The sequence below is a fragment of the Abramis brama genome (genome assembly GCF_963993115.1).
Source record: "Abramis brama genome assembly, chromosome: 20".
Lineage (NCBI taxonomy): Eukaryota > Metazoa > Chordata > Actinopteri > Cypriniformes > Leuciscidae > Abramis > Abramis brama.
Window position 1 is genome coordinate 11,799,752 of NC_139982.1, and position 19,346 is coordinate 11,819,097.

A 19,346-nucleotide genomic window follows, 5' to 3' on the forward strand; every position below is an offset into this window, starting at 1 on the left:
AGCTGAACAAAATTTATACAAGATTGCACTTAAAAAATTTCTCAAGTGTACTTTAGGACGTTTCAAACATTTAAAGGTTTTTCAATATATTTCACACTTATTTTAATACACATGAGTATCAGATATATTTGCAATTTTGTGCTATTAGATTCTTTCTGCACCAAGCAGTTGAATAATGTCTATTTTTGCTCTACCTTCTAGGTTTATGTCCCAATTAAAGGGACCAGTTTATAATGTGTAATACAGTACATGAACATAATGATAAACAGCATTATTTGTAGGTTTAAGTTCTATAATATAGTTAAATAACCCAAATTTTGCATATTTTCTGTAAGGTCAATGGCAAGAGCTCTTTAAACCAGAGTAAACACTTGTTTCTTTTGAACAAAACTACATGTTAATCTAAACTACTCTACTGCTCTGATTGGTCCTGACCAATTAAACTCAACTACTCATCTATTAAAGTTACAGTAGAAGACACAAAACTAAAACAAAACTAGTCTAAACCTTTAAAAAAACAGCCAAGACCTGTGCTTTGATTACAGATGTCTGTGCTATTAAATGTTGTCATTTGATTAAATGTTGTAAACCACAGTAATAATTGAACATCTGTACTTTTAAAAGAAACATTTACATTGTCTTTAAACTGATTTAGCTCATATAAATTCTTTATATAATCCTAAATATGACATTTTATATTTAATTAGCTGTATATTCTCATTTATATATCTCTCAATACATTATTCCTTCTTAAATATTTTCTTTATATATCCACTTCAGATTGTACAAAGACTCTTTTTAAAAGATGTCTCTGACTCCTACAGCTATGCGTGTTGAGTACTGTGTCTATAATCACTGTATCTCTTTATTTCTTTTTTACTTTGTCTTATTTCTAAAGATTTGTTTTGTTTTGACTCAATGGAAATGAAATATCTACGAGTACCCGTCTCCTCTATACGTCTGCTCGGCGTCCTCCTGGATGTATTCCTCGGTTTTCTCCCAGCTTTTCGCCCATCCCCCATTCAGCTGTGTTGTGGCCCCATATGATTTGGCGGGTCCTCCAAGACCGGCCTGGCCTCCAAAAGGAGCGCTGCTCAGCGTGATGTCACCGGTCTCCTCCGCCAACTCGTCTTCATCGATGAAACCACACTTCTCCTCGCTGGTCTCCTCTGGATCTGCCCACGGCTGCTTCTCTCCGGACGCAAAAATCCCGTAGAACACGACACCGCCGTAATGCACCAGTGCGGCGATCAGGAACACGTTCTGCCATTCTTCACGAGTCTGGTGGACAAGAAGGAGAAAATTTAGGGCCAGATTTGCTAACAGCTTGTGCCAGCTCAAACCCTGTTTTGGCGTTAAAAAACTACTGCCAGGATTTACTAAAGACACGCAGTGGAAAATTAGCGCTGTAAAGTCTGGGAAAAGAATAGAGTAAACTTTATAGTACTTACACTATGTGTATCTGATATGAATAACACACGTCGGCAAATTATATTTGAATAAATTGTTATTGCCGCTTCCATAGACATCAGTGTGTATTTTAAAAACTCCAAATGTATTGTTTTACTAGTGCTTATGTGTATTTAAATGTCTGAAACCTAAATTAAACATTATGTGTTTGAAAACACTGCAAATAGTTGTGATATATGACAAGTGCTGAGTGCGTCCTTCTCTGGCTCAGCGCCAGCCAACCTGTGAAAGTACAGTTTGAATCTGGCAGTTATGTCACGTCACTGTTCATTCTAAATCCCATATGTGGGACCGTACCCTCAGTGTGAACGTGATTTCACCAAGTACCACATGTTCCTGGATCAACATCTTTGTTGATCCTGGAACAACTTTCCAATCAACCAATCAGATTTGAGGAACAAGTTTACAGTTTATGTCAAGTTTAGGCTTAAAACCAGGGTGAGGTCCTTCAACATCAGTGTTATTCACCTGTCATTTCCCTCTGATTTTAGGGAAAAGTTTGGGTAGGGTTAGGTTTAGGGGTAGGGATAGGGTTAGGACTAAATTTTGGGGCAGGAATGTTAATCCAGGATCAACAAAATATGTTGATCCGGGAACATGTCTTACTTAGCAAAATCACGGTGACCGTACTCTCAGGGGCACAGAAATAAGAATCCCATATATGGGCCACCGCTCAAAAGGTTAACCCGCCAGAGCCGTGTGGAGCACTTTTGTCATGGATGGATGCACTTTGATGGACTTCAAAACAGAAACAACCATTCACTGCCCTAATAAAGCTTGGAAGAGCCAGGACATTTTTTAATATAACTCCGATTGTGTTCGTCTGAAAGAAGAATGTCATATACACCTAGGATGACTTGAGTAAATCATGGGGTAAATGTTTGGGTGAACTATCCCTTTAACTTATTTTTTTTTACATAACTAATTACCTAAATTTGAGTTTTGCTAACTTTTTACAGTGCAAGGCATATTATTGAGAGATATAGAGAACGTCTCGGTTACATATGTAACCCTGAGCATTTGGTGCAGTTGTTTATATGGCCAAAAAATTCTGATAGCTTGTAATATAAATCAATGATATTTATAACAGTAAAGCAGACAGTTCACAGTTGTATACAGTACTTACATAAAATGTATATAAATATCAGTTCCCTTTCAGTCGCTCACGTTTGACGTAGTCAACGACTGATTGGGATCCCGCTTAGGGAGCCTGTCATCTTCGAGTATTGTTAAAAGAGCCAATGCACATTAGCATGAATGAGTTACATCACACGCTCCGCCCCGCAGCGCGGGTTAAATACGGAAGTGGATGCACGCACCAGTTGTTTTTCGCTGAGGAGCCGAGCGGAGCCTGGAGTCAGTGGTGATCCAGCAATAGTGGTGACGGGACTACATCTTCGTTCCCTCCTTCAGGGAATGAGGGTTACATACGTAACCGAGACGTTCCCTTTCAGTCGCTCACATTCAACGTAGTCGACGTGCTGACTGATTGGGATCCCTATTAAAACGCCACTAGAGCTGCCACCTTCCAGTGCCTAGACAAAAGCCTCCTGATCCTCTCGCACATTGAGGCGGAGATAGGACAGGGCTTAGGCCAGGAAAGTCACTGCTGTTTCACAAGACCACTGGGAAAGCGTTAACCTTCGTTGGAAGGAATACGCTGCGGGAGCCACATCCTGCCCGAAGGGAGGTAACATGTGGAAAAACACATATGGACTGAGCGAATTACCGGGCAGTACAACATTTGGAATGTCACTGAGGTGGCTCCAGCTTAAACAGGGGGAGACGCAACCGGTCAGTGACGGCAGGGCAGACTCTGCCAAGGGAAGACACGGGCTCGCAGCAGGGAGCCGCACCATGGAAGACTACACATATGGGATCGCCGTAGGGATCACAATATATGGACCCAGCCTAGCACAAGCTCCACCAGTGCATATGAGTGGTAGGCCTAGCACTGGACGCTCCGCCGAACAGGGTTTGGCTAAAGGGGAACTCAACTGGAGCAATGGCGCACGTATCCAGTCCATAGGAGGGGAATGGCGCAGCAAGCCGACACTACAAACCGGGCTAACAGTGAAACTGGCTTCATGTGAAGGAAGCCCATGGAAAGCAACCGGCTCGACACATAGGCTATTTTCCTAGCGAATGTGCTGGTGTCGCCCAGCCCGCAGCTATAAAAATCTGTTAGCGAGGCACTCTGTGTCAACGCCCAGGAAGGAGCTACACTCACTCTTTGGTCCACTACAGAGGGACCAGCACGTTCCTCGGGGAGCTCCACCGGTACCGGTGTGAAGGAGGAGTGAGGGATCCATGGGGCTTTGCCGGGCGGATTACCCCTCACTGTAAGCCTCAGATCACCCAACCCATGCGGCACTCCAGCCTTCTTCTGGGAAGTTGGCCCAGGAGAAACACTAGAGCGGGGCATGGGTGTGGGGACCCCACCTTCGCGTTTAACGAAGGTGAGTCTTGATCTCAACACCGAGATGACCATGTTCCCACAGTGAGAACATGAATCATCCACGAGAGCTGCTTCAGCGTGCTGTAAGCCCAAACATGTGATGCATCTATCTTGACCGTCAGAGGGAGACAGAGCCCTACCGCACCCAGAAACGCACGGATGGAATGGCATCTTGAAAAAGACGCAAACACACCCGTGTTGCTCTTTCAGGAAATGGGACCCGTCACCAGTGCCGGAGCACACGGGAACAACCGCGGCAACACTTTTCAGTGAAGCACTCACCACTTCCACCCTCAACCGGCCGTCAACAAACACTCTTTGAATAAATGCTGTTAAAACAGCAGTTGAGGGCTTTCAGTAGGTCACGATCACCGCTGCAGACGCTGTAGAAACACCAGCACTGGGAGAGTCTTCCAGAAGAACACAGACACACTCGCTCGTTGTAGACACAACACTCTTCAGAGACATCAGTAACCCGATCGGCTCCGAAGCGAACTGGTGCGTGCATCCACTTCCGTATTTATACCCGCACTGCGGAGCGGAGCATGTGATGTAATTCACGCACGCCAATGTGCATTGGCTCTTTTAACAATACTCGAAGATGACAGGCTCCCTAAGCGGGATCCCAATCGGTTGACACGTCGATAACGTTGAATGTGAGCGGCTGAAAGGGAACTGATATTTATATGCATTTTATGTAAGTATACAACTGTGAACTGTCTGCTTTACTGTTATAAATATCATTGATTTATATTACAAGCTATCAGAATTTCATCTCACTTTTTTGGCCATATAAACAACTGCACCAAATGCTCAGTTTGGGCCTTTTTTTTCCTAGAGTATGAGCTCCATATTCTTACTATATGAGCCATAAATGCCTGATGTATCAAATACTATACTCAACAAAACACATATGCAAACTTTTTGTTTATATATATATATATATACAGTATATACAGTGCAATGCATAAGTGAATACACCCATGCTAAAGTTGACTAAAAAGAGGAATAAAAAATCATATTTTGGAAATTGAACTTAATGCCTTAATTAAAAAAATTAGGAAAAATCCAACCTTTAAGGACACCAATTTTCTTTGTGAATGAATAATGTATCGTAAATAAATAAATGTTCTTCCTTAAAATACATGGTGCATAAGTGAGTACACCCCTATGTTAAATTCCCATAGAGGCAGGCAGATTTTTATTTTTAATTTTTTTTTATTTATTTTTTTAGGATACTATGCATCCTGATAAAGTTCCCTTGGCCTTTGGAATTAAAATAGCCCCACATCATCACATAGCCTTCACCATACCTAGAGATTGGCATGATTTTATTTCAGTTAGCCTAAAAGCTAGTTTGATTTGCATTGAGAGATGATCTTATGGAAAGTACCCCATGCCAATCTCTAGGTATGGTGAATGCTATGTGATGATGTGGGGCTATTTTAATTCCAAAGGCCAAGGGAACTTTATCAGGATGCATAGTATCCTAAATTATTTTTTTTTTAAATACTTAAAAATAAAAATCTGCCTGCCTCTATGGGAATTTAACATAGGGGTGTACTCACTTATGCACCATGTATTTAAAGGAAGAACATTTATTTATTTACGATACATTATTCATTCACAAAGAAAATTTGTGTCCTTAAAGGTTGGATTTTTCCTAATTTTTTAAATTAAGGCATTAAGTTCAATTTCCAAAATATGATTTTTTATTCCTCTTTTTAGTCAACTTTAGCATGGGTGTATTCACTTATGCATTGCACTGTATATATATATATATATATGAAGAGTTCAGATGCAAAAGCCTCTAAGTGCCATCTGAAATTTTCTTCTAGAATGATCATTTTTATAAAGCTTGTATATTTAAGTTAAGTAATTTCACTTAAATGACAATTAATAGGTAATTTGCATTGCCATTTAAGTGAAATTATTGAACTTAAATATACAATGTGATCTTATTAGCCCTTATACTCCATCACGTTCTCTCCGTTCTGCAAATTCCCTCTTATTACATCAGCCTTTGTGTAAGCTCAAGACCATGGGGGAAAGAGCTTTTTCCTGCAAAGCCCCCTAGCTATGGAATCTACTTCCTTCTACAATCAAAAGTGCACCAACGTTGGGACAATTCAAAGGGTTGATTAAGACACATTTGTTCAAGGCTGCTTTTTCTTAATTGTTTTTATTGCTCTTGCTGTAATTGTTTATTTTTACTGTATGCGCTTTGGGTCTGAGAAAACCGCATTATAAATAAAATGTATTATTATTATTATTATTATTATACGAGCTTGATAAAAATGATCATTTTAGAAGAAAATTTCAGATGGCACTTAGAGGCTTTTGCATCTGAACTCTTCATATACTGTATATATAGCCTAAAGTTTCAATGAACTGTGAAAATCTGACTATCATCTGTCAGGCTTTAAAGTGTTATGATAACAAAAAAAACATGATTAAATAAATAAAGAAAATGTTGGTAATTTCAGGATTTCTCACCTTATTTTTGGTCATAGCTCCTACAATGAGAGGGCAGACCATACCAGAAAGTGTGCCCACTCCATTAGAAATGCCCATCAGTATGCTGGCATACCTTGGCGCAATGTCCAAGTGGTTGACATTAAAACCTTAGAGAGGAGCCGGATTAAAAAAAAGAAATTCAGAAATATTGGGAGACATTTATTTTATATATATTTTTAAATCAAAATGGGATTTCAAAACTTGCAATGATGTCTATAACATGTCAGTGTGTGACAACAGAAATATAAAGCGTCTCACCTGATATAGCAAATCCGCTAAAACCAACGGCTAGCACCAGAAATGAGATGGCCACACCTTTACTGTGAGAGAAACCAACCACTAGCAGCAGCGTGGCCTCCATTCCAAACCCTACAGCCACATGGGTGGGTTAAAGGTCATACCAACAAATATTTTGTATTAATTTCATAAAAGATACAAATAATGTAATAAAATATGGTCGCTCTCACCTCCGCAATTCATGATCTTCCTGACGGTGGTGGTGGTTAAGATGTTTTTTCTGCGCAGGTAGTCAGCCAGTTGGCCGCCAATTGGCACTATGATGGTCATAACCAGGTGGGGTAAAGCAGAGAGCATACCAACCTGACAACAGCCAAAGAAAACTTCAAAATGATGAAAACTGAAAAAATAACCATTTACAAAATTCTCGTCCCAAACACATGTGATTCTTGATGAATCCCTGAGCCACACTTTTGGTGATTTTTATGATTTTTATGCACTTGTACTTTAAGTCCCCTCCGCTAAAGCTTTAAAGCTCATTTGCATTTCCCTTGTGAAAAAGAAGGGAAGTGAACTTAATTGTATTGAATGTGCACTTATAGTGTACTTCAAATCTTGAAAATCTATATGCATATTTTATGTATGTATTTTTTTTTAAAAACTTGTACTTGCAGATATAAATGGAATAAAATGCCACTTAAGTGTACTTTAAGAGTACACTTTCATGATTAGGTTTCTTAAAAATGTAATAATGTAATTTTAAATAACTGTTTTAATCATCTTTTGTCATTCTTTAAAGAAATATACTTATTTAAATGTCTTGGCTAACATGTAAAATAGTTTAATATATTTTACTTTATTATATGTATTATATTAACTGTAGTGTGCTACTTGATTTAGATTTAATGTTCAATATATGTAGCCTACTAAATGTACAAATGTGTCACAATTAGTGTGTTGTACTTTAGTTTTCATGGTCTTTTAAGCCTTGTTCAGTCCAAATCCGATTTATTTTGTGCATATCCCATAGCAAATGTGAATGGCAAAAACACATGAAATGCAATTTTTACAAATCCATTTCAAGCTACATTCATTTGCGGTTTGAAATCCTATTCAAATAGCATTTTTGGAAATCCGTTTCAGTCTGACTGCTCTGATCAGATTTGTGTGGTTTATGTATCTTTCTCACGCCAAGGAAAACATAAACATCAGACATTGTTGTTGGAAAGTCACTGCAGAAACAATGCTGTGTTGTTGCCAAACGAGCAGAAAAGGACAATATAATGGAGACATGATTTGAGATCAGCGGATCTTCCCTCGTCCACTCATCCCAGCCTCCTGCACTTCTGCCGCTGCCTCAGAAGGTGCAGTAGTCCAGTGCGCAACTACAGGAAATTCAATAATTTTTCACTATGGTTTTTGATTATTAGCACACCTTCAGTTGAGTTCATTAACCTTGTGTTTTTAAAGGGCTCCTATTATGCCCTTTTATGAAATCTATGGCCTTTTATGAAGTCTTTGGCCTTTTATGAAGTGTACTAGAATATCATGCTTGATTGTTCAAAAAATTCACTATTTTTCAGATATTTTACATTATTACAGCATCTAGAGAGGTCTGTCTGGCACGAACACGCTGATTTCGATGAAGCCCCGCCTTCCGAAATACGGAATGTACTGTGATTGGTTAGCTGGTCAGTGTGTTGGCAGCGCTTAGCTTAGCAAAATGTGTAATTACAAATATATTTAAATACAAAACATACACGTTTCAATAGTGCTTGTCAGTACATTCGGCAGTACACTTTAACCATATTTCAAAGACAATTAAGAAATTACATTAATATGTACTTAAATCCTAATAAAAGTGGGTCAAAAAGCACTCTTAATTTCAGCTCATTTCATTTAATATGAATTTACACTATAATACATTTTCATTTTATTCTGAATGACATGCAATTAAGTGTCCAAAAACATTACATTCAGTTCACACTTAAGTACTGTATATTCTTTTAAAGTAGATTATTTCCAAAATAACCTTTTTAAAAGTATGCTAAAAGGGTTGCACAGATTAAAAGTGCATGTGTTATGACCAGTCATAGCAAGTTTTAGACATTTAAGAGCTTATTTGCACATATTACTCACACAAATTCACTATATGGCTTAAAACGTAGTGCACAAGTCATATGGACAACTTGTAAGATACTTATGGTGCATAACAACAGCTGAAATATTATGCTTATTTTCTATAGTTTTTATCTATAAGTCATACGGATTTAGATGTTTCGGATGAACGGGAGTGAACAGTGTCTGGCTGAGAAACACTGTGAAAACACTGAAAGCATCTACAATACAATATAGCATCCTAAATAACCAAATGTGTGGCTTAAAAATATCACTAAAATGGAAATCCTAAACAAGCCCTGGCTGATAAAACCCCCAAACAATTTGCAAGTCCAATCTCCCATACTGCACCTATGAGACAGTTTGACCAGCAGAATTAAAGCAGTGGTTCAATTACTCCTGTCAGGCTTGCAGGATTTATATCACTCTCTCAGCTCAGGAGCCGAAGATCAATAACAATGTCAGCTTTCATTTATGTACGCCACTATGAACACACATTTCTGAATGCCCAACATCTCAAATACAATCCAATACGGCGACTCGGTGAATGAGGGGTCAGACACAACAGATAGTAATGATTCAAGCCTGACCAGAAAGGATTGCATATGAGACCAATTCATACAGCAAATACACAAGCACATGTGCTGTAAGCCTTACGAGCTGTCAAATACTGAGACTTGATTAATGCAAAAACATTTTCTCCCTAAATTCTCTCACCTTACTGATTTCAAAGCCAAACACTTCTTCAAAGTACGCCGGCTGACTGATGAGCAACAAATAGAACGTCCAGCTCCGGCAGAAGTTAGCCACAATGATTGCATAGACCGGCATGGAGGTGAAGAACTTCCTCCAGGGTGTCTTGTATTTCTGTAGAAAAAAGAAACATTAATAAATCTATAGAAGACCTGTAGCATGAAGATTTTAAGCAATCGAAACAGTCTGACAAGCACAAGTTTTTAACTACAACTTTCCAGTCTCTCTATTTATGAATATTCATATATTTTTTACTGGTTTGTCACATACTGTGGCATTTTCAGTTTAATTTTCAAGGACTTTAAGTCGTTTACACAACTAATCATGGAAAACGGAAAACATTGTATGCGTTTTGGCTGTTCATTTAGATGACTAGTGTTTTGGGGGCCTGAAAACAAACTTTAGAAAATGGATTTAAAGTGCAAGTTTTTAAAAACAATACAGTTTTTTTTTTTTTTATCTCAGTTTAAACTTGAATTTGTGAAAATTGTGATGTCATACACATGCGTATTACGTTCAGTCTATAGATGCGTAGTGTTTTTTTTTACAAAGTAACATTGCCAACTACAGTGTTTTTAATTGATTTCACTGATCCTTGTAAACGGGAATCGTTTGGACAACGTTGTCGTCTGTACGTCACAGCGTTGTCGTGCTGCAAAGGAAAAACTTTTTCATTTTTAGTGCCTAGTTGCTGTGTAAATGTAGTGTAAACCCTTAGCTTGTCTTCATTATTTCCTGTTTCCTTTCTGTTGTCATGGTTTCTAGCACGTTTATCATTGGTTGTCATGGTTACTTATTAATTCATTGATTTCAAACGCCTGTTCCTTGTTATGATCCTTAGTTAGTTGTGTATATAATGCCCTCATTTTTCATTTACTCATTGTTGGGTGATGGATGTGCTTATGAACACTTTCTTTGATTCTTCGTGTTGGATTATTCTCTTTTATTTTGTTTAATAAAGTTATGCTGTCATTTAGATCCGCTACACCTTGCCTCATCTTCTTCCTCAGCCTGAACATTACACAGTTCCTGTATTTATTTACACTTAATAGCATGTAATGTATTTATATTAGTGATGGGAGGTTCAGATCATTTTACTGACTCTCTTGTTCGATCTCGTTCATAAAAATGAACAAATCTTTTCTTCGAGTCAAAGGGGCTTTAAATGTTATACTTTTAACAGGCAAATTCCCCGAACACATCCACATACGCAATCTTGATCATATTCTGAATTAAGAAATCATTATAATGCAGTCAAAAATAACTTACAGGGAACATAAATAATTACTTCACCTTCTGAGTCTTTCGTTCATTTGTCACGTGACAGACGCAATGAACAGATCGTTCATGAATGACTCATCACTAATTTATATTCTCAAGCTGCACAACTGCCATTGACATGAAAAGTAATCTAAAAGATTCTCAAGTTCTCCAAGGCAAAAGCTCTTAGAACACAGACAACATGAGAAAAAAAAAATGATTTGCTTCAGCACTGCTACCTTAAAGCTAATAGACATGGACTAATACCCACATTTGATTTCATGGGATCTTCGGATTTCTCCAGGAGAAACCACACAAGAAAACGTACCTCAGACGGCCCAAGTAGATTGGCACTTTCTCCAATACTCTCCTCTATGTAAGTTCTCTCTTCATCTGTGATGGTGGGATGATCTGCTGGGCTCTCATATGAAACCAGAATCCAAAACATGTACCAGAAAATCCCAAAACACCCTGTAGCCCAATGGAGAGAAAATCATGGAGAACAAGTACACACAAAAAAAGAGCATTCTGTTATCATTTCAGAGTTCAGAGTCAATATTATAAACCTACCATATATATAGAAGACAGAAGACCAGCCTGAATACTGCACTAATATTCCTGCCAACGGCATGGCGATCACAGCGCCCGCGTATGAACCTGAAACAGGGTGTTTGTAAAGGTTTTATTTTGGGTATTCTGTGTTGTGTATGCTTTTAAAAAGCCAAACTGTATTTACCACAAAATGAGGTGGTTGCTAGGCGACTTCTCTCAAGGGGTGGAGCCCACTTGCTCCAAATTCCATGGCATGCTGGGTAGGTCACACCCTGGACACACACAATATTTTATATATATTACAATAGTGTTATATATGTATTATATATGTATACATAAAAAAGATACCTATATATGATATACATATATACATAAAAGAAAGATTTTAAATATTTTAATTACATAATGTAGACATGGTCAATACAAATCTGCTGAAGTTCAAACTGAGCATCAGAATGGGGAAGAAAGGTGATTTGAGTGACTTTGAACATGGTGCCAGACGGGCTGGTCTGAGTATTTAAACTGCTGATCTGCTGGGATTTTTTTCAAAACTACTAAAACTATCCGAAACTATAAATACCCAGTGAGAGTCAGTTCTGTAGGCGGAAATGCCCTGTTGATGCCAGAGGTCAGAGGAGAATGACCAGACTGGTTGAGCTGATAGAAAGGCAAAAGTAACTCAAATAAACACTCAACCGAGGTATGCAGAAGAGCATCTCAGAACGAACAACATGTCCAACCAAGCAGACGGGCAACAGCAGCAGAATACACTCCTGTCAGCTGAGAACTGAAACTGAGGCTACAATTCATACGGGTTCAACAAAATTGGACAATAGAATATTGCCTGGTCTGATGAGTGTCGATTTCTTCTGCGACATTCAGACGGTAGGGTCAGAATTTGGCATAAAGCAACATGAAAGCATGGATCCATCCCAGTTCAGGCTGCTGGTAACGGTGTGGAGGATATTTTCTTGGCACAATTTGGGCCTCTTAGTACCCAGTTTTGGGGAAAGTTACTTTGAAAAGTAATGCATGTTGCGTTACTCCCTTAAAAAGTAAGTAATTGCGCTACTTGGTTACTTTTTTAGAAAAGTAATGTGTTATGTTACTTTAGCGTTACTTTTTCTCACCTGGGCTGGGCTTGTTTGTGTGTTTTTTTTATAACAAAAAGTTATATTTTGGGGCAAATGTAAAGGCCCTTTCACACCAAAATTGAAATAATAAAGCTGAAGGAAATGCAAATTCACTCCTGTACAGTAGAGGGCGCAGCTCAAACAAAGCTTTCAGCTGCTGCTGTTCTGGATCGCAGAAGAATAGAATGCAGGAGAAGAAAGTTTAACCCTTAAGGCTGATTTATACTTCTGCGCCGGACCTACGCCGGAGCCTCTACGCTGTAGGCTACGCGTTGGTTTTCATTTATACTTCTGCGTCGTTGGCCGCGTTGACGGGTAGGTCAACGGTACGCCGAAGGGTACGCATGCTACACACAGCCTACGACGTAGCTATGGCGTGAGTTCGACGCAGAAGTATAAATTGGACTTTATTTCACCAATAAAAATCTAAAGTCATATTTGATTATGGTTTAACTGAATCATCAAAAGTCAGAGGCAAGTACATTGGTCAATAAAGTGAGATTAGATGCATAAAATATTTGTTTTATTTAACATATTTAGTTATTGGAGGTTTGCATAATATTCTGATTTTGCATTTCAACAAATCTTATTCATTTTGAGGAATACTGAATCTTTTTTTGTGCAAGTGAGATTAGTAAACACATACTCACATTTAGACTAGAACTACAATAACCATCATGTTTACACACAACGCCTCTGAACTTACTCACATTTTTTCTCAACATGGGGACGAGAGGGTGAGTAAAAAAATGGGGAAACAAAGTAACTTGCATTACTTATTTGAAAAGGTAACTCAGATATGTTGTTGTAAAGCGTTACTTTACTAGTTACTTGAAAAAAGTAATCTGATTGTAATGTATTACTCTCACTATTAGTACCAATTAAGCATCATTTATATATATATATATATATATATATATATATATGCAATAAAAATATTTAAGAGCTCTAGAACAAAAGTTGTAAAGAAATACCTTACAAGGGGTCATAAAAAACAGAGATAAATCTAACCCTTAACAAATTAACAGTAACGCATACAATCGCAATTCAAATAAGGATTAATGATCCATGGAGACTTGTGCAAACGCAAGCAGATCAGATCTGATTCACCACAAACACACTAATGCTGCCCATTAAATCTTCATTACTAGCTAATTGTCACAGAATCAGTCACTGATAGACACAAATTGCTGCAGCCAGCAAAGGAAAGCACATCCGCAGAGCTAATGTCAATACACACAGCACAAGCTAGTGTGGTTACAATAACCTCAAATGAGTTTTAATTCATGTACAGTCAGCACTCATCATATACTGAACAATAGTGTAGAATAGCAGGCGACCGGCGCACAGACAAAGCCAGCAAGCAGCTGCTAATACTCTTTCAATGTTCATTCTTTGAGTTTTGTTTGAATAAGAGATGACATCATAAGTCAGTATACTCTCCTTTTCAAGCGTTTCATTTTTCATAATTTGTTTATTCACTCCTGTGCTTTCAGTGTGTCTGCTGTGCTGATGTACACTCTTAAAAATAAAGGTTTCAAAAGGGAGGTTTTCGCAGTGATGTCATAGAAGAACTATATTTGGTTCCCCAAAGAACCTTTCAGTGAACAGTAACAGAACCATTTTTTTATGGTTTTAACATTTTCTTAAAAATCTAAAGAACCGTTTTCCAGTAAATAACATTTTGTTCCAAGGATGTTAGAGATTCTGCATGAAACCATCAATGCCAATAAAGAACCTTTATTTTTAGGAGTGATAGTGGGGTAATGAACCTGGGACGTCCTATTACCTTTTTTTCAAGGAGGAAGATCAAGGAATTACAATGGTTATAGAGGCAATACACAAATCCACACTACACAAAAGTTTTCTCTAACCGGTGTTATGTGCGTTGGTGTAAAATACATGGTTCAAAACCATCTTAAATTAGTATATTTTTGTGAATTCAGTCCAGGTAAATTTCAATATCATCATATTTCATACAGACAAGAGTCAACAATAGCATATAAATCAAGGCAGATTTTAAAGGGTTAGTTCACCCAAACATGAAAATTCTGTTATCATTTACTCACCCTCATGTTGTTCCAGACCTGTATGAGTTTCTTTCTTCTTTTAAACACAAAAGATGATCTTTTAAAGAATGTGGTTACAGACAGCCTATGGAAGTCACATTCTTCAAAATATTTTCCTTTGTGTTCAACAGAAGAAAGAAACTCATACAGGTCTGGAACAACATGTAATGATGACAGAAATTTCATTTTTGGTTCAACTATTCCTTTAATTGAAGGTTTTCTCATTGCAAAACAATGGCTTGATATTTTTTAACATGACCTTTACATTGTTTTAATAGTTTGTTTCATAATCATTGAAATTTAGCTCAAAAATCTTCAGTCAAAGTTCGTCCTGAAAAGAAAAAAATATTTTTCACCTTAATGACTTGATTTCTTCACATACAAAAGAGATATTTTGAAAATATGTTTTTGTCCATATTGTTAAAGTCAATGGGGTCCAAAATATGTCTTGAAGTATCTTCTTTTGTGTTTCACATTTAAAAAATGTAATAAGGCATGACGTTTTAGATGAACTATCCCTAAAAGCACTCCCCAAGTTTTAAAACTTTGAGCTTTATGTCTAAGGAAATCCATGTTCATTCAAAATACATTAACGTTAATGCAAATTGAACTGATAAAATATTTACTGATATGCATATTCTTTATGATAGTTTTTACAAATGGAACCTTATTGTAAAGTGTTACAATTTTATTCATGTTAACTTTTGATTTTCTGTTTATTTAATGTGAATTTAATGGCTATACTTTTTTTAAATTGTGCCTTTTACTGTAACATTCATCTGTGTGTAACGACTTGTACTGTAAACACAATTTTAATTTGTTCTGAACTGAGAGATGAGTAGAAATTATTTTCTATGATAACTGATATCATGTTACAAATGCTGTCCAGTTAAACTTGACCCCAATAATATTTCAACATCTGGTTGCTATAGGGGGGCTGAACCTGTTATATGTTTAGTGTTAATGCTCTGGATAAAACATGTGTTAAATAATTAAACAGTAATTTGATTAGCATTGTATGGATTAAAAGAAAGAACAGAGTCTTACTTCCACCAGGCCCTGCAGTATCCTCACGAACATGACACAGCCGTAGTGCACACGTGCAGCAGAGGGGATGAACATGTTGAGTGTGGACGTCAGCAGGATAGCAGCACCAAACACCCTGGAAATCACAGTGGGCAGAAAAACAACGTGATACTCTTTCATTAATGACTGAAAGTGCAGATGCAGGAAACTGAGCAGAAACATGCCAGGACCCGATAGCTAAGAACATTTACTCAGTTTAACTCAGTTTTACCCGAAGGCATCAGTGTCTAGTAGAGAAACCATTCTAATAACGCTCAAAGGCAGGAAAACATGTTTTATTAATTGTGTGCGGAATCTAATTTACACGAGCTGCAGCCATCGGTTTTAATGTGTGAAATCAAATTCATGTAAGTGAAATCTCAAAATTCTAAAGCCAAGATGCAATGACAAAGAAATCAAAAATCTACATTTAACAGGTCCTCAGGCAGACATGTTCCTTATATACATGCAGGCTCAAAATGCGCACTTGCTTAATTTACAACATCTAAAAAACGCAATCTACAAAATGTGTGTGTATATATATATATATATATATATATATATATATATATATATATATAGCCTATTTAAACAGGCTTTTTCCTATGTAGAAATGTGAGTCCATATCAGTCAAAGGGAGTTATGTTGTGCCTCAGAGGCGCGCAGACACGTGATCATGTCTGCTGGTTAATGAGGTCTCCAGAGGAAAGCGTGTCTGCTCTTCTGCATTCAGGGTTCATGGCAACCAAATAAAGCACAGACAGCGAAGGATATGGCCTTTCAACCTAATATAAACACCTATGTGAAATAAATCTCCAGGCTATTTTTAAATATATAAATTGATAATTAAATATTTGTAAAAATTAAACGTAGCCTATAAACAGTTTCTAAATGCGTGTGGTGAATTACCTGTTGGCAGCCAGTCGTGAGGATATATATCCACCTGGGATCTGTGTCACTATATAGCCCCAGAAAAACGAGCCGTGGATCATTCCCACCGTCTCCGGATCCCAGTTAAACTTAGCTTTCTTATGAAAAAAATAAAAATAAAAATATATATATAATTACGCACGGTTAATTCAGCTGTCATTTTATAAACATATGAAACACCGTAACTTCAAAAGCTTTCAGTGAAACATTTTCCATTTGTTTTTCCTCATAAAATGTAGATATTTTTGAAACAGTGGAGGTGTTTCTTCACATGAGGATGCTCTGAGTGACAGGGACTTGAGGGAGGAGCACTGGCTCTGAGAGGTTCAGGCTCACCTCTGTGATTATGATCTTTCCATCTTTGTGAATGGTGCTGTTGTTGACCATGCCGACGATCGCGACTCCGAGGTTACAGCGGATCCCGAACGAGATGCAGAAGCCGAGGCCGCTCATGATGGCGATGATGTAGCGGCGCGGGAGCCCGAAGCACGTGCAGTCGCACAGAGGCGCTTTCTTCTCTTTTATTTGCGTGGGACGCCCATCTTCCGTCAGCTCGATCACCTCACCCGTCTTCTGCTTCTTCTCCATCACCCTGTGAAGATACAACATTGCTCACTTTCTACATACAAAAAAAAAAAAAAAAAAAAAAAATCTATAATTTTGTGTGTGTGTACGTGTGTGGAGTGTTCTGGGAACGTTAGTTTATAATAAATAAATTTAAAAAGCAAGGGAAAATAACCATTAGGCTAAACTACAACATTCGAATATTCGATCATCTCACAAAACCGTCACTCGAAGTTCGAAACCCGAAACCTATTCCCAGGAAAAATAAAAATCCCGGAACGTTAGTCGAACGTTATTCTGTGTTTGCTAATAGACTGTTCAAAATACATAGTCTATCTCTGTTAAAACAGATAGGCTACACTTTTTTTTTTTTTTTTTTTCATTAAATTAATTTTATTCCACTAGTTTTTGGATATGATGTTATCATGTTTGTTTATTTTATTTAATAATTAAATCCATCAACCATTCAGCAAAATAACAGGACAGACAGAGTTAGGCTATATATCTCTGTCTGATCACGATTTGGCAAACTGAGTTATTTGCACCGCATTGCAGCATTTTTATCTCTTACATCCTTATATAAATACATATCTACAGTCTTAAATGCAGACGTGACCATATTTTTCTTTTCTTTTCTTTTTTCTTTTCTTTTTTTTTCAACACATTCTATGGCTGCTTCAACAGTTAAATATAAGGGGGGAAAACAATAAAACAAACGAAATAGCCTACAAGAAATATTAGATTGTGTATCATATTAGATTGACCGTTGTGTATCGGATCACAGTGAAGATTTTTTTTTTTTTTTTTTTTTCTGTGATGAAAACCATTCACTGATTCGTTCCGACTCTGATCGTTTCATAACCACTGGCCTAAAATGAAATATACAAAATACAAAAACGCTCTGAAAAATGTTTTCATCGCACTGTTTTCATACAATACAAGGAATTTAGACGATTTTGACAAAGTAAAACGGAAAAAGCTGTGATTCTATTCTGAAATTTAATTGTCAGCTACTAAAAGAAATAGACTAGCCTATTTTTTTGTGTGTTTTAACGTTTTAAAAAAAGAATAATAATAATAATTTAATTAAAGGGACTTATTCTAAGCTCGTATGTCACGACTTTCTTTTCATGAATTATTAATTGATTCAGGAATGCTGTGGGCAGAGGAACGATCCTCGGAGGAATTCTTTCATCTCTAGATCTACACACGATCATATCACGATCTTTAACGCACACAGTAATTTCTGTCGAATTTTCTCCTAACGAAAAATGACGAAAAAAATGTGCCACACTATAAATTGTTTAATCACTGTAAATGATGCGTTATGTAGCCATTTTTATGTAGCTATGGGAGGGAAATAGGCTATTTGAATTTCTGTAGACATGAAAATTCTACTTTGACATCGAGATAATAATCTAATATTTTTCCTGTCTTCATTTTTTGAATGAAAGGGGCTGATACCTGTGCATGTGTCCCAGGGTTTTCCCGGCCAGATTCCTCAATCTCTCCTTACCGGGAGCCAAAACTCGTTCCTTCATCGTATCCATCTCCAAAGATAATATTCCACTCGATATGAATAAGAAATTTTAATTTGAATTGGCTGTAAGATATTTCAGCATATTCCTTGAGTGTGGAAACCTGAGCAGTATTTTTTGACCCAGTAAAAAATTGCGTTTTTATTCCTTGTAGACGACTTACAAAACAACAAGATAATCAATCAATTAAAATCTTGTTTCACAGTCACTGAAATGTCCTTTGAAACTCCCTTTCCGACTTCTGTAATTCCTCGCTTTTCCATTTTGTCGACATATTTTTAATCACAAACGAGAATAATCCATCAGATTTCACCTTTGAAAAAACCCAGGAGGAAGATGACAAAGACAGAAGAAGAAAAATAAACGTGGAGCGGTGGAAGCCAGCACTAGGTGCGGGAGCGCGTTCGGGACCGTGGACAGGGAAAGCGCGCGTCCAGAGAGACAGACAGCGAGTGAGCTGCGCGCTCCACACCTGCGCGCTCCCCTCGTGCACTCATGAACTGCTTAAAAGAAATGTATTGAAATCTACCAATTAGCAAAGATCCATTGGCAAACATATTTATGAGTCATATTCTATTATTATTTGATGCATTGAGTGGTTTTATCAGGTATGCTTACAGAAATGCGAACCTTCAAGTCATCAGTCATTTTGACTGGCATTGTATGGGCTCTTGGGACGAGA

The 19,346-nt window shown here is 37.5% G+C and overlaps 1 protein-coding gene across 1 annotated transcript; it reads right to left on the minus strand.

Moving 5' to 3' along the window:
* Positions 1–798: 798 nt before the first annotated feature.
* Positions 799–18,810, minus strand: slc17a6a (solute carrier family 17 member 6a). Its single transcript, XM_084094960.1, has 12 exons — positions 18,591–18,810; positions 16,899–17,154; positions 16,542–16,660; positions 15,615–15,729; positions 11,550–11,637; positions 11,384–11,470; positions 11,142–11,284; positions 9,518–9,667; positions 6,913–7,045; positions 6,704–6,814; positions 6,425–6,552; positions 799–1,281 (listed from the first exon to the last, which is right to left on the minus strand). The coding sequence occupies exons 1-12, from the start codon at positions 18,674–18,676 to the stop codon at positions 934–936; spliced, it is 1,764 nt and encodes a 587-aa protein (XP_083951086.1). The 5' UTR covers positions 18,677–18,810; the 3' UTR covers positions 799–933.
* Between the last annotated feature and the right edge of the window lie 536 nt (positions 18,811–19,346).